At 47.2% G+C, this 12,981-nt stretch overlaps 1 protein-coding gene across 1 annotated transcript; it reads left to right on the top strand.

The window, feature by feature from the left end:
* The first annotated feature begins 282 nt into the window (after nt 1-282).
* Nucleotides 283-12,153, top strand: TEPSIN (TEPSIN adaptor related protein complex 4 accessory protein). Its single transcript, XM_081180888.1, has 13 exons — nt 283-485; nt 2,014-2,086; nt 3,057-3,148; nt 3,278-3,371; nt 4,518-4,585; nt 4,705-4,783; nt 5,942-6,007; nt 6,749-6,952; nt 7,505-7,676; nt 7,825-7,938; nt 8,626-8,704; nt 9,033-9,167; nt 11,234-12,153. Exons 1-13 carry the CDS (start codon nt 441-443, stop codon nt 11,768-11,770), a joined length of 1,758 nt encoding a protein of 585 aa, XP_081037014.1. The 5' UTR covers nt 283-440; the 3' UTR covers nt 11,771-12,153.
* The last annotated feature ends 828 nt before the right edge of the window (nt 12,154-12,981 follow it).

Genomic DNA, 12,981 nt, shown 5'->3' with positions numbered 1-12,981 from the left:
ACTCGGGAAAGCGCTGCAGCCTCTCCCGGACGCGACCCCAGACTCCTCGGCTAGACATGGCGGCGGCCAGCAACCGTCCGGCCGCTACTGGGCGGCCGCAGACATCACCATGGCGGCGCCTTCCGCGGCGCAGCTCCCATTGGCCCAGCGGAGCTCCGCCGCCCGCTGATTGGCCCCCGCGGGGCCGAACACGCAAAAGATCTCCGGAGTGAACCGTAGCCCCATTATGCCTCGTCCTGATTGGACCGCCGCTACATCCGATGGCGTAGAATGTTTCTCGCCCTTACCTTGGGTGGCGGCGTCCGGCTGTGACAGCTACTTCCCGCTCGCCGGAGGATTGGATTGGCTGGGCCCGTGCAGGCTCGCCGTCCGATTGGAGCGCGTCAAGTTCCGGAAGGCGAGGCGGTGAAGCTTCCATATACTCGGGCTCGGAAATTGCCATGGCGGCCGTACCTCTGCGGGATCGGCTGAGCTTCTTGAGCCGGGTATAGAAGGGAGAACGCGCTGCTGAGTGGGAGTTTGGGGGCGAAGGTGCCGTGGGGAAGAGCGCCTGGGGTGCCAGTTTGTCAATGTTGCTCCATTTAAAATCTCTGGGTTTGGAAATACACCTTGCCGGAGAAAGGCTCGGCAGGGAACCCTTTTCCCCTGACACTATTAATGAAAGGAGTTTCTTTTTCTTTTGGAAAAGGAAAAAGAGGGAGCACACCGAACTGATGCGATCTTTGTGAGGAGCTTCACCAGATTATTCTATTGCAGTTACTGATGGGGCTTAAGCCTTATAGCACAATGGTTGAGAGTTATAGCGATGAAATCTTTATACAAAAGCATCTTCCTTTTTGAGGTAGAGAGTCAAAACTCCCAGGGCCAGATTACCAAATAGGCAGAGTAGGCACGGGCCTAGGGGCCCCATGACTACGGATCAAAATGATATTGGTTTGATCTTGAAAGAAAATTACAATCAAGCTTTCTTAGTTCAGTGTCATCCTGGTAGAGCCAGGGGAGGGGCGAGATTTCGACTGCCTAGGGGCCTGTGCCTAGGGGCACAGGGTTTGATTTAGCACTGGAAAATACATACGTTCCAGGTTTGCAATATATGTTTGCCTCATGTAGGAGTCTTTGCTTTGATAGTAAGACTAGAGTCGGTTGTTTTGAGAACTTCACAATTGCGCCACATGAAGTGATTAATGGGGGTGGAGATGTATAATACTGTGATGTAATTGTCATCATCCCCAAGAAGGACTAGTGTATGAGTTGGTCTTGTTCCATCCTTGTAACCGTGACTTGTGCTAGTTGTTTCTAAGTTGCTGAGTCGTCGGGGCCCCCATGCTGTAATATGGTCACACAGCTTGAAATTGGGGTGGGAGCTCTTGTAAATCCTGCAGTTCAGGGGTTATGGGGAAAAAAGAAAGCTTTATGGATGAATGTTTACCTCAGTAACAATACAAAGTCTCATTACATTGACCAGTTGCTGCACCAGAAAATTGTATCTGGAGCAGATACATCATTAGTAGTATTAGTATTACTTTATATGCCACATATGCCAAAATGGCTTCTAAGCAGTTTACAACTATGAAACCAATTATAAAATCCATACATAATTGGTTGTACCCAACTACGTTCTATTCAGTCAACCTGTTGAAATTAATGAACCTTGTGTTGATTTACAGGGCTCTGAACAACTTATATCCAGGTTACCTTGCCTAAAGACACAAAATAGTGTCTTTAGCATCCTCAGTTCAGCACTATGAAATACTCTGACAATAGAGATTAAGCAGACCTTTTCTTTACCGGAGAGAAGATGCAAACTACAATCTGTGACTGTTGTCAAGTGGAGCTGTGGGTTTGTGAGGGGAAATACTACTTCCTTAGCTGCAGCTTCATGGATCGAGTCAGGAGTAGCATGCAGGGACAAAAAATGCAATTCTTGCCTTTTGAGAAGATGCCGCATTATTTGTCTCAGTGACTTTTCTTTTTGTGTGTTTCTTTCTTTCCCTTCCCCCCGTCCCGTTCCAGCTACCCATTCTAATCAAAGGTACCTCAGATGATGAAGTCCCATGCCCAGGATATCTGTTTGAAGAGATGGCCAGTATCCTTTGCTCTCTGAAAGAGTTGGCTCTTTGGTCTCAACTGGGGGTTCATTTGGTTACTGTGATGCTTGCTTTTCCTAGGAAGAGCAGAGGCTAGTGATTAGAACAGAGGCCTGGTCTATCTAATGACATGGAAACTAATTCAAGCAGAAGTTAGCTCAATACAAATTGCTTCTTTGCCTTTTGGGTGACATCTGTGTTAGCTGATTATTCTGGTATGAAAAATAAGAAACGTAGAAAACAGCAGTGTTTACTAAGCTACTCGGATTCCTAGAACAGGGATGCTCTGGGGGAACCTATGGCAATTAGGCTCGTCAGACCTCCCTATTTGGTCCATGAGGCCATTTTGACCAAGCTACCTTTGATGTCATATACACAGTGTCATATATAGTGTGGGCCAAAGGGAATTTTCAGACATATCCAGCCAGGTGATTGGCAGCACCTGCAAAGACCTGCACACAGCACTTTGCAAGCCCCAACTATCATCTGATTGTCAGGGCTTGCAAAGTGATGTGCTCAACAATCAGCTGATTGCCCATGCAGGCAAAAATGAGTGACCTGATGGCATGGAGATATTGGAGGATTGACAAGTGGACAGCCCCGCCCACCTAGCAATTGTGGACTGCAGAGAGTGGGGTAGATAAGGAGCCAGCCCCACTCCAGATACATGCACATGCTTTCCTATCCCTTCCTAATACTTCACCCATACTTTAAACCATATCTCCAGCAAGTGTAATTGTTTCAGATCTGCATGTAAACTTTTTTAAAAAAGAAAATTCCACGGTTGCTATATGCCAAAAACAAATAACATTTCTTACTCTGCTGAAGGAGAGTACAAGTCAAATCATAGTGTGGCATAAACAGCAGCCGAAACATGGCACCTTGGGCAGGGCCTGGCACGACCTTCCAGGTGATCCTCCGCCATCATTCCCTTTGCTTTCCTGGCTCCTTAACAGCACAAACTTCCAGAGATCTCACATGACTCAGCAGGAAGCAGTCACTGCCTTCTTGAGTACCTCCTCAATCGCCTTCAGAGCAACTCGTGTAATGTCAAGTTGAAGGTAATTGAAAGAGGGTAAAAGAAAAGGGTGAGCGGAGATGCCCTTAGATCTTGAGACAACTCCCTTTGCTTTGTGGATTTCCAGCCCAGTACTCCTAATCCCAGCTAAGCCTCCCCTCTGCATCCTCAGGTGCTCAAGATCCTGCTCCACATGTGCAGCCATGGCTCTTCATATTTCCTTCTGCAGCTGAAGCGGAATGCTTCCTTCATCCAGGAGGCCACTGGTAGGCAACACGTGGTGGCTTGGCTATATTGATAAACAAGGAAGAGTATCTTCCTAATATTCATATAACACTTTAAGGGCCAAACGTAATCTATATTAGCTCCATATCTGTGCTCTTAAGTGCAGGGTTTATTCTGAACTCCAATGGCCAGAGTATGGGGCCCGACCTAGATTATCACAACTGATGATTTCTCCCCACATTCCACCGAATATAGAGTTATTATTTATTGTTGCATTTTACTCTTTAGGGAAGCTTTGAATGTTTGATGGATTACTGTATTTTAATATTTTGTTGGAAGCCACCCAGAGTGGCTGGGGAAGCCCAGCCAGATGGGCAGGGTATAAATAAATTATTATTATTATTATTATTATTATTATTATTATTAGTAATAATAACTAAAGCAAATGATGAAATGGACCTATGCAACACTTTCCACTTTTCAACAAATACCGAAATAAAAGTGCCCATAAAAATTCAGAAAGAAAGTGCCCTAGAAATTCATGTTATGCAAGAAAACTCATTGAGAGGTAACTCTTCCTCCAACAGTTCACTTCTCAAGGAGTTTTCTTGCATTACTGGATTTCTGGGGGCATTTTTATAGGCACGCACCATAATTGTACTGTAATATCTCTCCTTTATATATTTTGTTTTGCCACGTAATACAGTGGTGCCTCGCAAGACGAAATTAATCTGTTCTGCGAGTCTCTTCGTCTTGCGGTTTTTTCGTCTTGCGAAGCACGGCTATTAGCGGCTTAGCGGCTATTAAAGGCTATTAACGGCTTAGCGGCTTTAAGAAAAAGGAAACAAACTCGCAAGAACTCGCAAGATGTTTCGTCTTGCGGAACGACTAAAAAAACGGAAAACTCTTTCGTCTTGCGAGGCATTCGTCTTGCGAGGCATTCGTCTTGCGAGGTACCACTGTATAGTGCAAGATACTGTGGATAAACATGTCTTTTTTCTTTTTGGGCCAGTCCTCAATGTTGGGAATATTAGCACCGTAAAGTACTGCATAGGCTTTTTTTGTTGCTGAGAGACAGTGAAATTAATCAGCCCAACAGTTGGTCTTGGAACTGTGCAAGGGAGTGGGCCCCAGGAAACCTGACTTGTTTAGGGCACCCAGGGATGACCCGCTCCTCTGCCTTGCAGTGTTTGCAGGGCCTCCTGATCCTCTCCACGGCAACAGCTTGTATCAGAAGGTGCGGGTGACTGCACAGGTGAGTAAAAAGTCCTGGGCACAAGAGATCTGGGTAGGCTCTTAAAGTCCTTTCACATGGTAGGCTTTCTGCCTGGCTTCTTCACCTGGTTGCCGCTAGCGTACTTCTTTCCTTTGCAGGACCTGGCAAGCGCTTTGTTTTCAGATGTGTTGCTACCCCAGCCTGTTGCTATTCCACCTAAAGAGCTGCCTTCAACAGGTAAACCGCTACTCCCCAGGGGAACAGAAATCTATTCAGCATCCAGACTCCTCCTGAAAAGTCTTGGATCCTTTTGCACTTATATATATATAATTTTATTAGTTTTTTAACATATCATTTTCAACAATAATTAAACATACTTTTATATCTTATACAATTTTTTGACTTCCATCAATCACATCTGAAAATTTTCAAATCTGTTCACTTAAATTACATTTCTTACTTTCACTATTACATTTAAATCTCATAACTAATATCTCTATTCTTTTTCTACTTTGCAATATTTCATATATATTTCTCCTTACAAAACTTCTTGTAGTCCTTCTAGCGTAATTTGTTGATTATATTTGCTATTCAAATAGCTCGTATATTTCTTCCAATCTTCTGTAAATCTCTGGTTCTGCAGGTTTCGAAACCTTTTGCACTTTTTCAAAACAACAGTTCACTTCCGTATTCAACGGAGCGTTTCACTTTCTGTCCTGTCTGTACAGACCTTTCAGTGGGGATTCAACCAGCACTGCTTCTTCCTGTTTTGCCCCCATACTAGCTTGTATTGAGAGAGGGAGCGTGGCATATTGTTGGCCTCAAAAAGGACACTGTCCAGCTCTTCCTGCCCAGGAGGACAAGAACAACCTGCACTGTCTCTCTCAAGCATTCCAGGAGAACAGAGTGAACCACAGATCTCGTTTTATGGCCAAGTGAGAATGCTGAAGCAGGGGGAGATGCAAACGGGGCCTTGGAATCTCCCCCTGTTCATACTGTTTGATCTGAAACCATTTTTTAAAAAAAATTTAAGTCCAGAAGGCTCAGCTAGCACTTGCCTGTGAGCAAAATATCCCTGATGCTTTTATGAGGTGGTTGAGATAAAAACTTCAGTATGGAATCTGGTTTTCATGTGCAACTATTTAAAAAGGGACCTTTTAAGCTACTATTGTCTATCATAAGGACACACCACACCCAACCCTTGCATGTTCTGTTGGTGCGAAAGGAAAGCCGTACTCAAAGCAACTTAAGACTTCCCATGTCAATAGGCTGTTCATGCTGACTTCCCATCTCACCTTGGCGTGATAGCATATGCTTGCTGGTGGGAAACAAGCATGCCACCACCATACTGGTCTTGCTTTTCATTTATGCTTGTTTTATTGCCTCCCTTCCCAGGAATGGGTTCCAGGCCCAGCCCCCATGGCTCACTCCAAGGCTTTGGTTTTGAAAGAAGTGGCTCCGGTAAGCATTGGGTTTGGAAGTCTTGAGTGTTACTACTGCTGTCCTTGAGGAGCACCCCCAGTTCTTGGGACAAGGTCACCATGCTGCCTGCATGCTGGATCTCAGCCCCTGCTCCAGTGCTACGTGATACCTGCCGATAGCTCTCCTCTTGGCTTCTAAGCCACTTTGAGGATTTGCACTGTAAAGAAGGCCAACATAGTTCAGGCAAGGGCAATTGAGGCCCTGAAACGAAGTTACTGAAGGGAAGGACCCAAGTCTTTTCCTGCATGAAGCTTTCATCTACTGGATGGAAACAGCCAGTGGTGCCATCTTAGGGCAGCATTGTTCTCCTGCTCTAGAAAGAGGAACATCAGCAACCAAACACACCCTAGTATCTTGAAGATCCAAGGCTGGTATAAGTGGAGGAAGCCTCTTTTAGTAGTCTTGGACTCGTCTTTCATTCTTGGGCTCTCTTTCCAGAATTAATGGTTATGGTTTGATGTCCTTTGGAAGGCTTTTTCCTGTGCCCTGGGGTTTTCTCAGTGTCTATAGTGTATAGACCCAGGGTGGCCAACAACTTCCAGATGTTGCTTGACTGCAGCCCCCATCATTTCTGACCACTGGCTATGTTGGCCGGGGCCAATGAGAGTTGGGAGTCCAACAACCTCTGGAGTGCACCATGTTGGCTGCTTGTGGTATAGGCTGACAAACCACTATGCCCTGACCTGCTAAGCAGCCTGCCTGCCTTTGTTACTGTTGCAGCATCCACTGGCAAAGTTCTGCTGGCCACCATCCAGAAGGCAGCGGAGGTGGTTGCCAATGCCATGCTCCCTGGCCAGGAGCTCCCTTGTCCCCATGGTAGGGAGCTGAAGGATGATGCCTATGAGCCAGTGACAGCACCTTTTCCAGGCAAAAGCTCCGTCTTGCCTACAAAGCCACCTTCTGTCATTGTCCAGAAGAAGCGAGGTAAGTGCCTCTGAATGACAGCTGCTGGGAATCGCAGGTGGGTAGAGTGCTGCTGTTTGTGCTCAGGTCTTGCTTTTGGACTTCCTGTGAGCATCCTGTTGGCCACTGTGAAAACAGGAAGTTGGGCTAGAAGGGCCACTGGCCCGTTCAGCAGGCTTTTCTTGTGCTCTTATACAGCATGGTATATCCTGTTTTCAAAACTTTATAGAAAGAGGAGCAAATGTTAGGCATTTAGAGCTTCCCTGCATTAGTGAGATGGAATAAAAGAAGCCACTTCTAGGGTACAACTGACTAGTAGCTGGCGCACAGTAATAATTCAAGCAAAATCCTTTTTCATGTTGCTCGTACTGGGACTGTTAATAACAAATTCTTATCCCAGATCTTGTTGTGGGGATAGGAGGGAAGTTGACGAATCTCAGGTTGTGGATTGTAGTTTTTTGGCGCTGAGATACGGTGGGAGTGGTGTGCAGAGGCCTTCCCTGAACTTAGTTTCTGAGATGCAATGGGCTTCAGTTCTTCCTCCATGGCTGCTCCTCTGAAATTCTTTTGCAGCGACCCATCAGCCAGGGCAAGCAGGAGGTGGCTGGGAGGAGTTGGACAGTGGGCAAAGCTCCCAGAATTCCTTGCAGGAGAACAGTGAGCTGAGTAGGACATCGGATTCCTACAGTAAGTCGGGCAGCGACAACCACTCAGGTGCTCTGGAGCCAGGGAGCATTGCTGAAAGGTGAGCGAGCTGGGCAGGGCAAGGGGCTGGGAACGGGCCTGGGCCAACTGCTTGCACCTTCAAGATGCACCCGTAATGTGAGAATCTCTTGTGGGGCATGAGGGAGAAAAAACAGGCTTGTCAGCTTCCTTCTCCCCACCATTCACAGGACTGATGCTGAGAACTTTGGGGACTGCCTGCAGGAAGTGAGCCTTGTCAGCAAACTCACCAGAGGCTCCAAGGTGTTCCTGACACGCGAGGAGACCCAGCATTTTATCAAGGAGTATGAACACCCTTTCTAACCAAGCCGTCTCTTGACCCTTCTCCTCCTCGCTTCCACCTCTTCTGCATTACTGTAGAAGTACCCAAACACATCGGGTAGCATTCTCAGCAGAAGCTCTGTGCAAGGACTTTTGCTGGAGCAACAAGACTCTTTCCTGCCCCCATGCCCCTCTGAAATTGGATTTGGGGGCGGGAGGTAGCAGGAGAAACCAGTGCACAGGTGAAGGGGGTGGAAAGGACTGTTCCACCTGGCAACCTCAATGCTTTGTGCAGATGGAACAATAGAAAGAATGCGATGTTGAATTCCACCCATAGCCCAGCCCCAGTCCTTGCATGGCTAGGCATCCATTTTGTATCTGGGCCCAAGCCCTTGTGCACTCGAGACAAAAAATCCAAATGGTGCTGTTGCAACATTCATTAGCAATAGGAACAGCTGGCAGCTTGCCACTCCTTAATGTTTTTCTTACCCCCCCCCCACCTGCCTCATTTGTGAAGAACTGTCCATTAGCCATGTAAAAAAGGTGCTTTGACACTCCTTGCCCCTCTTGGATTAGGAGAGCAAGGAAGGTCCAGGAGAGACCAGGCCACTCTTTTTTTCCCCCTTGCCTTGCAAAACTTCTCCCTGCTCTTCTCCTTTTTTCTTTCTTTTTTGTTTGGCTGTTGGGCTCAGCACTGTCCCTCTCCATAGGTGTGGGCTGCTGAACTGCGAGGTGGTCTTGGCTATCCTCAACCGAACCCTGAAGGACCCCAGTGAGTGTGTTTGCATGGTGAGTCTCCTGGAAAAGCAATTGTGGAGGGAAAAACAGTCTGGATTACTTCCAACTCAGAGCTGAAATAGCTGTTGGGAAATGGAACTCTTTGGCCACATTTTGGGGGGGGGGGCTGGCTGCAATCTCATTGAGGGTTAGAGCCTAGGACTAATATTTTTTTTCTTGCCACATAAGGGTGGGCTGTGGAGCAAGAGCAGCTTCTGTTTGTTTCTTTCCAGTGAAGCAACATATTATGAGAGGCCCGAATGAGTGCTGATGTTCAAGCTGCACCCAGTGTGCAAGCCCAGGGTCTTCTTAACCCTGCGGCTTTCCTTTCCCCCCACAGAGAGCCATGTGTGCCATCTATTCCCTCATGTGCTCCGACTTGCTCTCCCATGATCAGATATTGGCCATTACTCAGCAGCACTTGCAAGAGCTCAGTCAAGAGAGCCCTGGGCCTGTAGCCAACAAAGCAACAAAGGTAACTCCTGCTTCTGTTTCCACCTTTTGTGTATTGAAATCCTCAAGGGGCGTCCCATCAGTCCCACCCTGGCGAGGGATAACTGTAGGCCAATGGTTTTCTACCAGTGTGCCGTGACACCCTGGGGTGTCTTGAATGATAGTCCTTGGTACCACGGGCAACAATGGCCTCTGTCCCTCTCTCCTCTGATGTCCTCTTGTGTCTCTGCCTCCCAAAGGCTTGCACACCTGTTTGTTGCAGCAGCCCTGGCTACAACCTCCCCAGGCTCTTCGTTGTTTTGCTGGGCTTGTTCCTTCTGCACACTGGGCATGATTGTGTGGGTGGACATAAAGTGGCTGGTTCTGTACATAGCTTTTTTACTGCTCCATTTCACTTGTTTCAGTAGACCAAGACTGGAATATCTCCCTTCGTACTGCCTCTGGTGCACTCTGGGAGACTTTTGCCTGCTTTTTGGCAGTGCACGTAACCTAATTTAGGTTCTACAGCTTGTGCATTGTGGCTTTAATGGAGATGATACAATCATCTGCCTAGAGAAATCTGACCTAGCCACAGTTGTGCATGCCTTGGTTACACCCCTATTAGATACTGTGCTGTGCTGTATGCGGGGCTGCCCTTTAGGGTAGTTTGGAAACTACAACTACTGCAGAGCATGGCTGCTAGAACATCTGAGGCAGCTGGGTGCTGAATCACAGAATCAAAGAATCGTAGAGTTGCAAGGGACCCTGAGTTGTAGTCCAACTCCCTGCAAGGCAGGAATATGCAGCTGTCCCATATGGGGAATGAACCTTCAACCTTGACATGTTGCTGCTTATTTTCTTCCATTGGTTACATATCTATTCGTTTCAGGTGCTAACATTTAGTGCTGGTTTTGCCCTTTAAAAAGTAGCCCTAAATAGTTTGAGACAATGCTAGCTGAAAGTTTACCTACAGCTGCATGAGCTTGCCTAAGCATTGAGATCAGTGTCTGAGACTCTGCTGTCGAGAGCTGTTAGGCTGGTGGGTCTGGGAGGTTAGACTTCCTCTGTGGTAGCCCCATACTTTTAGAACATATGATGTCATTACTGCTGATCTCGCTCTCTTTTTTTTAAAAGAAAACACTCTAAAACACATTTCTTCAGGTCTGCATTTGGCTGAATTGGCACTGTACTTAAAAAAAATATTTCACTGGGTTTCTTTTGGGTTTGGGTTTCCCCCCACATGCTTTGGATCCTTATGAGGTGCCTGGGGAGGTCTGTGTGCCCTGAAAGGAGACTTAAAATATTTTAGATAAATAAATGTCCTTGCTGTAGTAGTTCTTCAAGATTGCCTGAGAAAAAGGCATTGAAGAGTCAGTGGGAGAACCCAGTAGTTTCTGCCCAAAGTTGATAGCGTTGTTGAAACTAAGACCTGATCTCTGCCTGGAGGGAAGCACCAGGCCCCTCACAGTAATCCAGTGGTGGTGAACCTCAGGCCCAGGTTCCAGACACAGCCCTCCAAGCCTCTGTACCCAAACCCAGCCGTACCCTTCACTAGCCCTGCTCCATGGTCTCCTGGAATGCTGTTGCCTGGCTGAATTGTGCCCTTGAACTGGGATGATAACCTTTTGCTTGCTTGGGTGGAGGAAGGTAGATGTGGTGGCTGGTGTGTCACAACCTCTGAGTACTTTCATTGTACAAAGGCGAGAATTGCATCAATTGCTCCACCAACCTTTTGCCTCTGGCCATCCCCACCATTGGTTTGTGGCCCCTGGAAGGCTGCCCTGCCCATGTGGCAATGCAGCCCTTGGCCTGGAAAAGGTCCCCCATGCCCTGCATTAGTCACTCTGAGCTTTGCAAGGAAGAGCAAGATATACAAACAGAAACTCAAGAAAGCAGACCCTTGAGCACAGTAAAAGTGAATGCAGCAAGGAGGGGTGGAAGTGTTTTCACTAGCCTGGGATGGAGTCGCTATTGGTCCTCTGCCTGTTGTTAGGCTCTCTTGCTCTCTCTTTTTCTTGTGGTGGGTAGAGTCCTCCTTTCCCTGCTTCTGCTACTATTCTTCTCATACTTGGCACACTCCCTCTTTCTCTTCTGCCCCACTTTCAACAGATCTTGCGTCAATTTGAAGCACTCAGCAGGAGCCATCCCACTTCCAAGACCTCTTCTCCGGTTCCCGGCCACTGTGCCCCTGCCAGGACCACACCCAAGCGTCCTGATGACTTACTGGCGGATACAATGCCATTTGCAGAAGAGGCTATCCTCAAACCCCTGAGTCTCGCGCCACAGCCCTCCCAAGCACCTGAAGTCCTCACCAGGGCTGTGCATCCATCAGAAGGGCAGATGCTGGAACCTGGGTCCTCTGGCCAACTTGGAATTAGCCAACCACCTGAGCTTGGCCAGCAAGGGCCAGAATGCCGACTCCCAAACCCTGAACCCCAAGAGGACAGGCCTCCAAGAGGTGATCCAGATGGCACAGTTTCCTTGTTTGCCGGCATGGAGCTGGTCGCACCCTCAAGCATGATATTAGCAGATGCTCTGGAGCAGGAATGTATACCTCCAGCTCCCTGGACAGCACCTTGCACTGGGAGCACCAGAGCCACTGAGGATAACCAGGGACCGTCTGCTTTCTCCTTCCTCAATGCATAGCAGTTCCCTTTGGGCTATGGGACAGCTTGAGATAGCACCAAATGGATGCGTTTTTCTAGCTCTCTCTGAACTGTTACACACCTGCCTATAGCCAAAGGATGCTATTCTCTTATGCTGCTGTTCTTCATTCCCGAAAAAGGGGAAGAGGCAACATCCATCGCTACACCTCTTATTTCTGCTGGGTCATTGCAAGCATGAAGGAAGACATGAATGTTCAACACTGCCTTTTTAATTTCATTGTTTTCTGTGTTTCTTATTGAACAACAAAAGCACAATCCAACATCCACAATATAGTCTGTTTTCATATACCTGATGGCTGCAGAAGTGACAGAAATACCCCCTTTACTCTTCCCTTTTCAATTTAAAATCCATTTCCACTTTTATGTTGTTGTTTTCCTACGTCCTCTGCTTGTTACCTTGGTATTCTGACCATAAGAAATGAGGCAGCCTTAAAGAACACTGGCAAACACTAAGGTGCTTCTGATTCTGTCGTGCCAATAATTGAAGGAGAGCTAATGGTGAGGTCATTTTCATAGTCAACAACTCCTGCTATCCTTAAACCTCAGTCCAGGCTTACTCTACAGCAGTCTCCAGTCCTACTGTGGACTGGGGGCTTTCTGTACTGCCTGGTTCTGCTGAAGCTTGAAATTGAGCTAACCCTTATAGCAAAATCTACTCTTTCTCCCCACTCTTTCTTATGGGTCCAGGCAGGCAGATTGTAGCAGAGTTGCTGTCAGGCTCTGTACGTGAGTGGGGCTTTGAACATACAAACCACCAGGATATTAAAAGTGGTACAGCTGGCATTGCTTACCAGCACACTTCATTCATTAAATCTTGTAGCACAGAGCCTCCTGCAATGCTTCAATCAGAACAGAGAAACTATCTGTTGGGATTATTTATTAATAAACAAGTAGAAAACAACATAATGCCCCAGTGTAAATCAATGGAGGTGTCTATTCCTAGAGTGCTGTGTTCAGTTCCTCTCTGCACCCTTTTACCTGCTTCATGGGTACTTGGTCCAGGAAATACTATACACTACATCAGGCACTTCACCACAGCTTGTGCCATAACCAGATCTGCTTCCAAGTGGTGACGGTTCTGTGGTTAGGCCATGGGAGGGGAGTATATTCCGCACTTTCATATATGCCAGAACTGGTCCCTGGTACAAATTAAGCACTGCCTTTGGATTTCCTATCACCAGTATTAATAGT

This window comes from Podarcis bocagei, assembly GCF_964188305.1.
Source record: "Podarcis bocagei genome assembly, chromosome: 2".
Lineage (NCBI taxonomy): Eukaryota > Metazoa > Chordata > Lepidosauria > Squamata > Lacertidae > Podarcis > Podarcis bocagei.
This window is presented reverse-complemented; position numbering and strand designations above follow the sequence as displayed.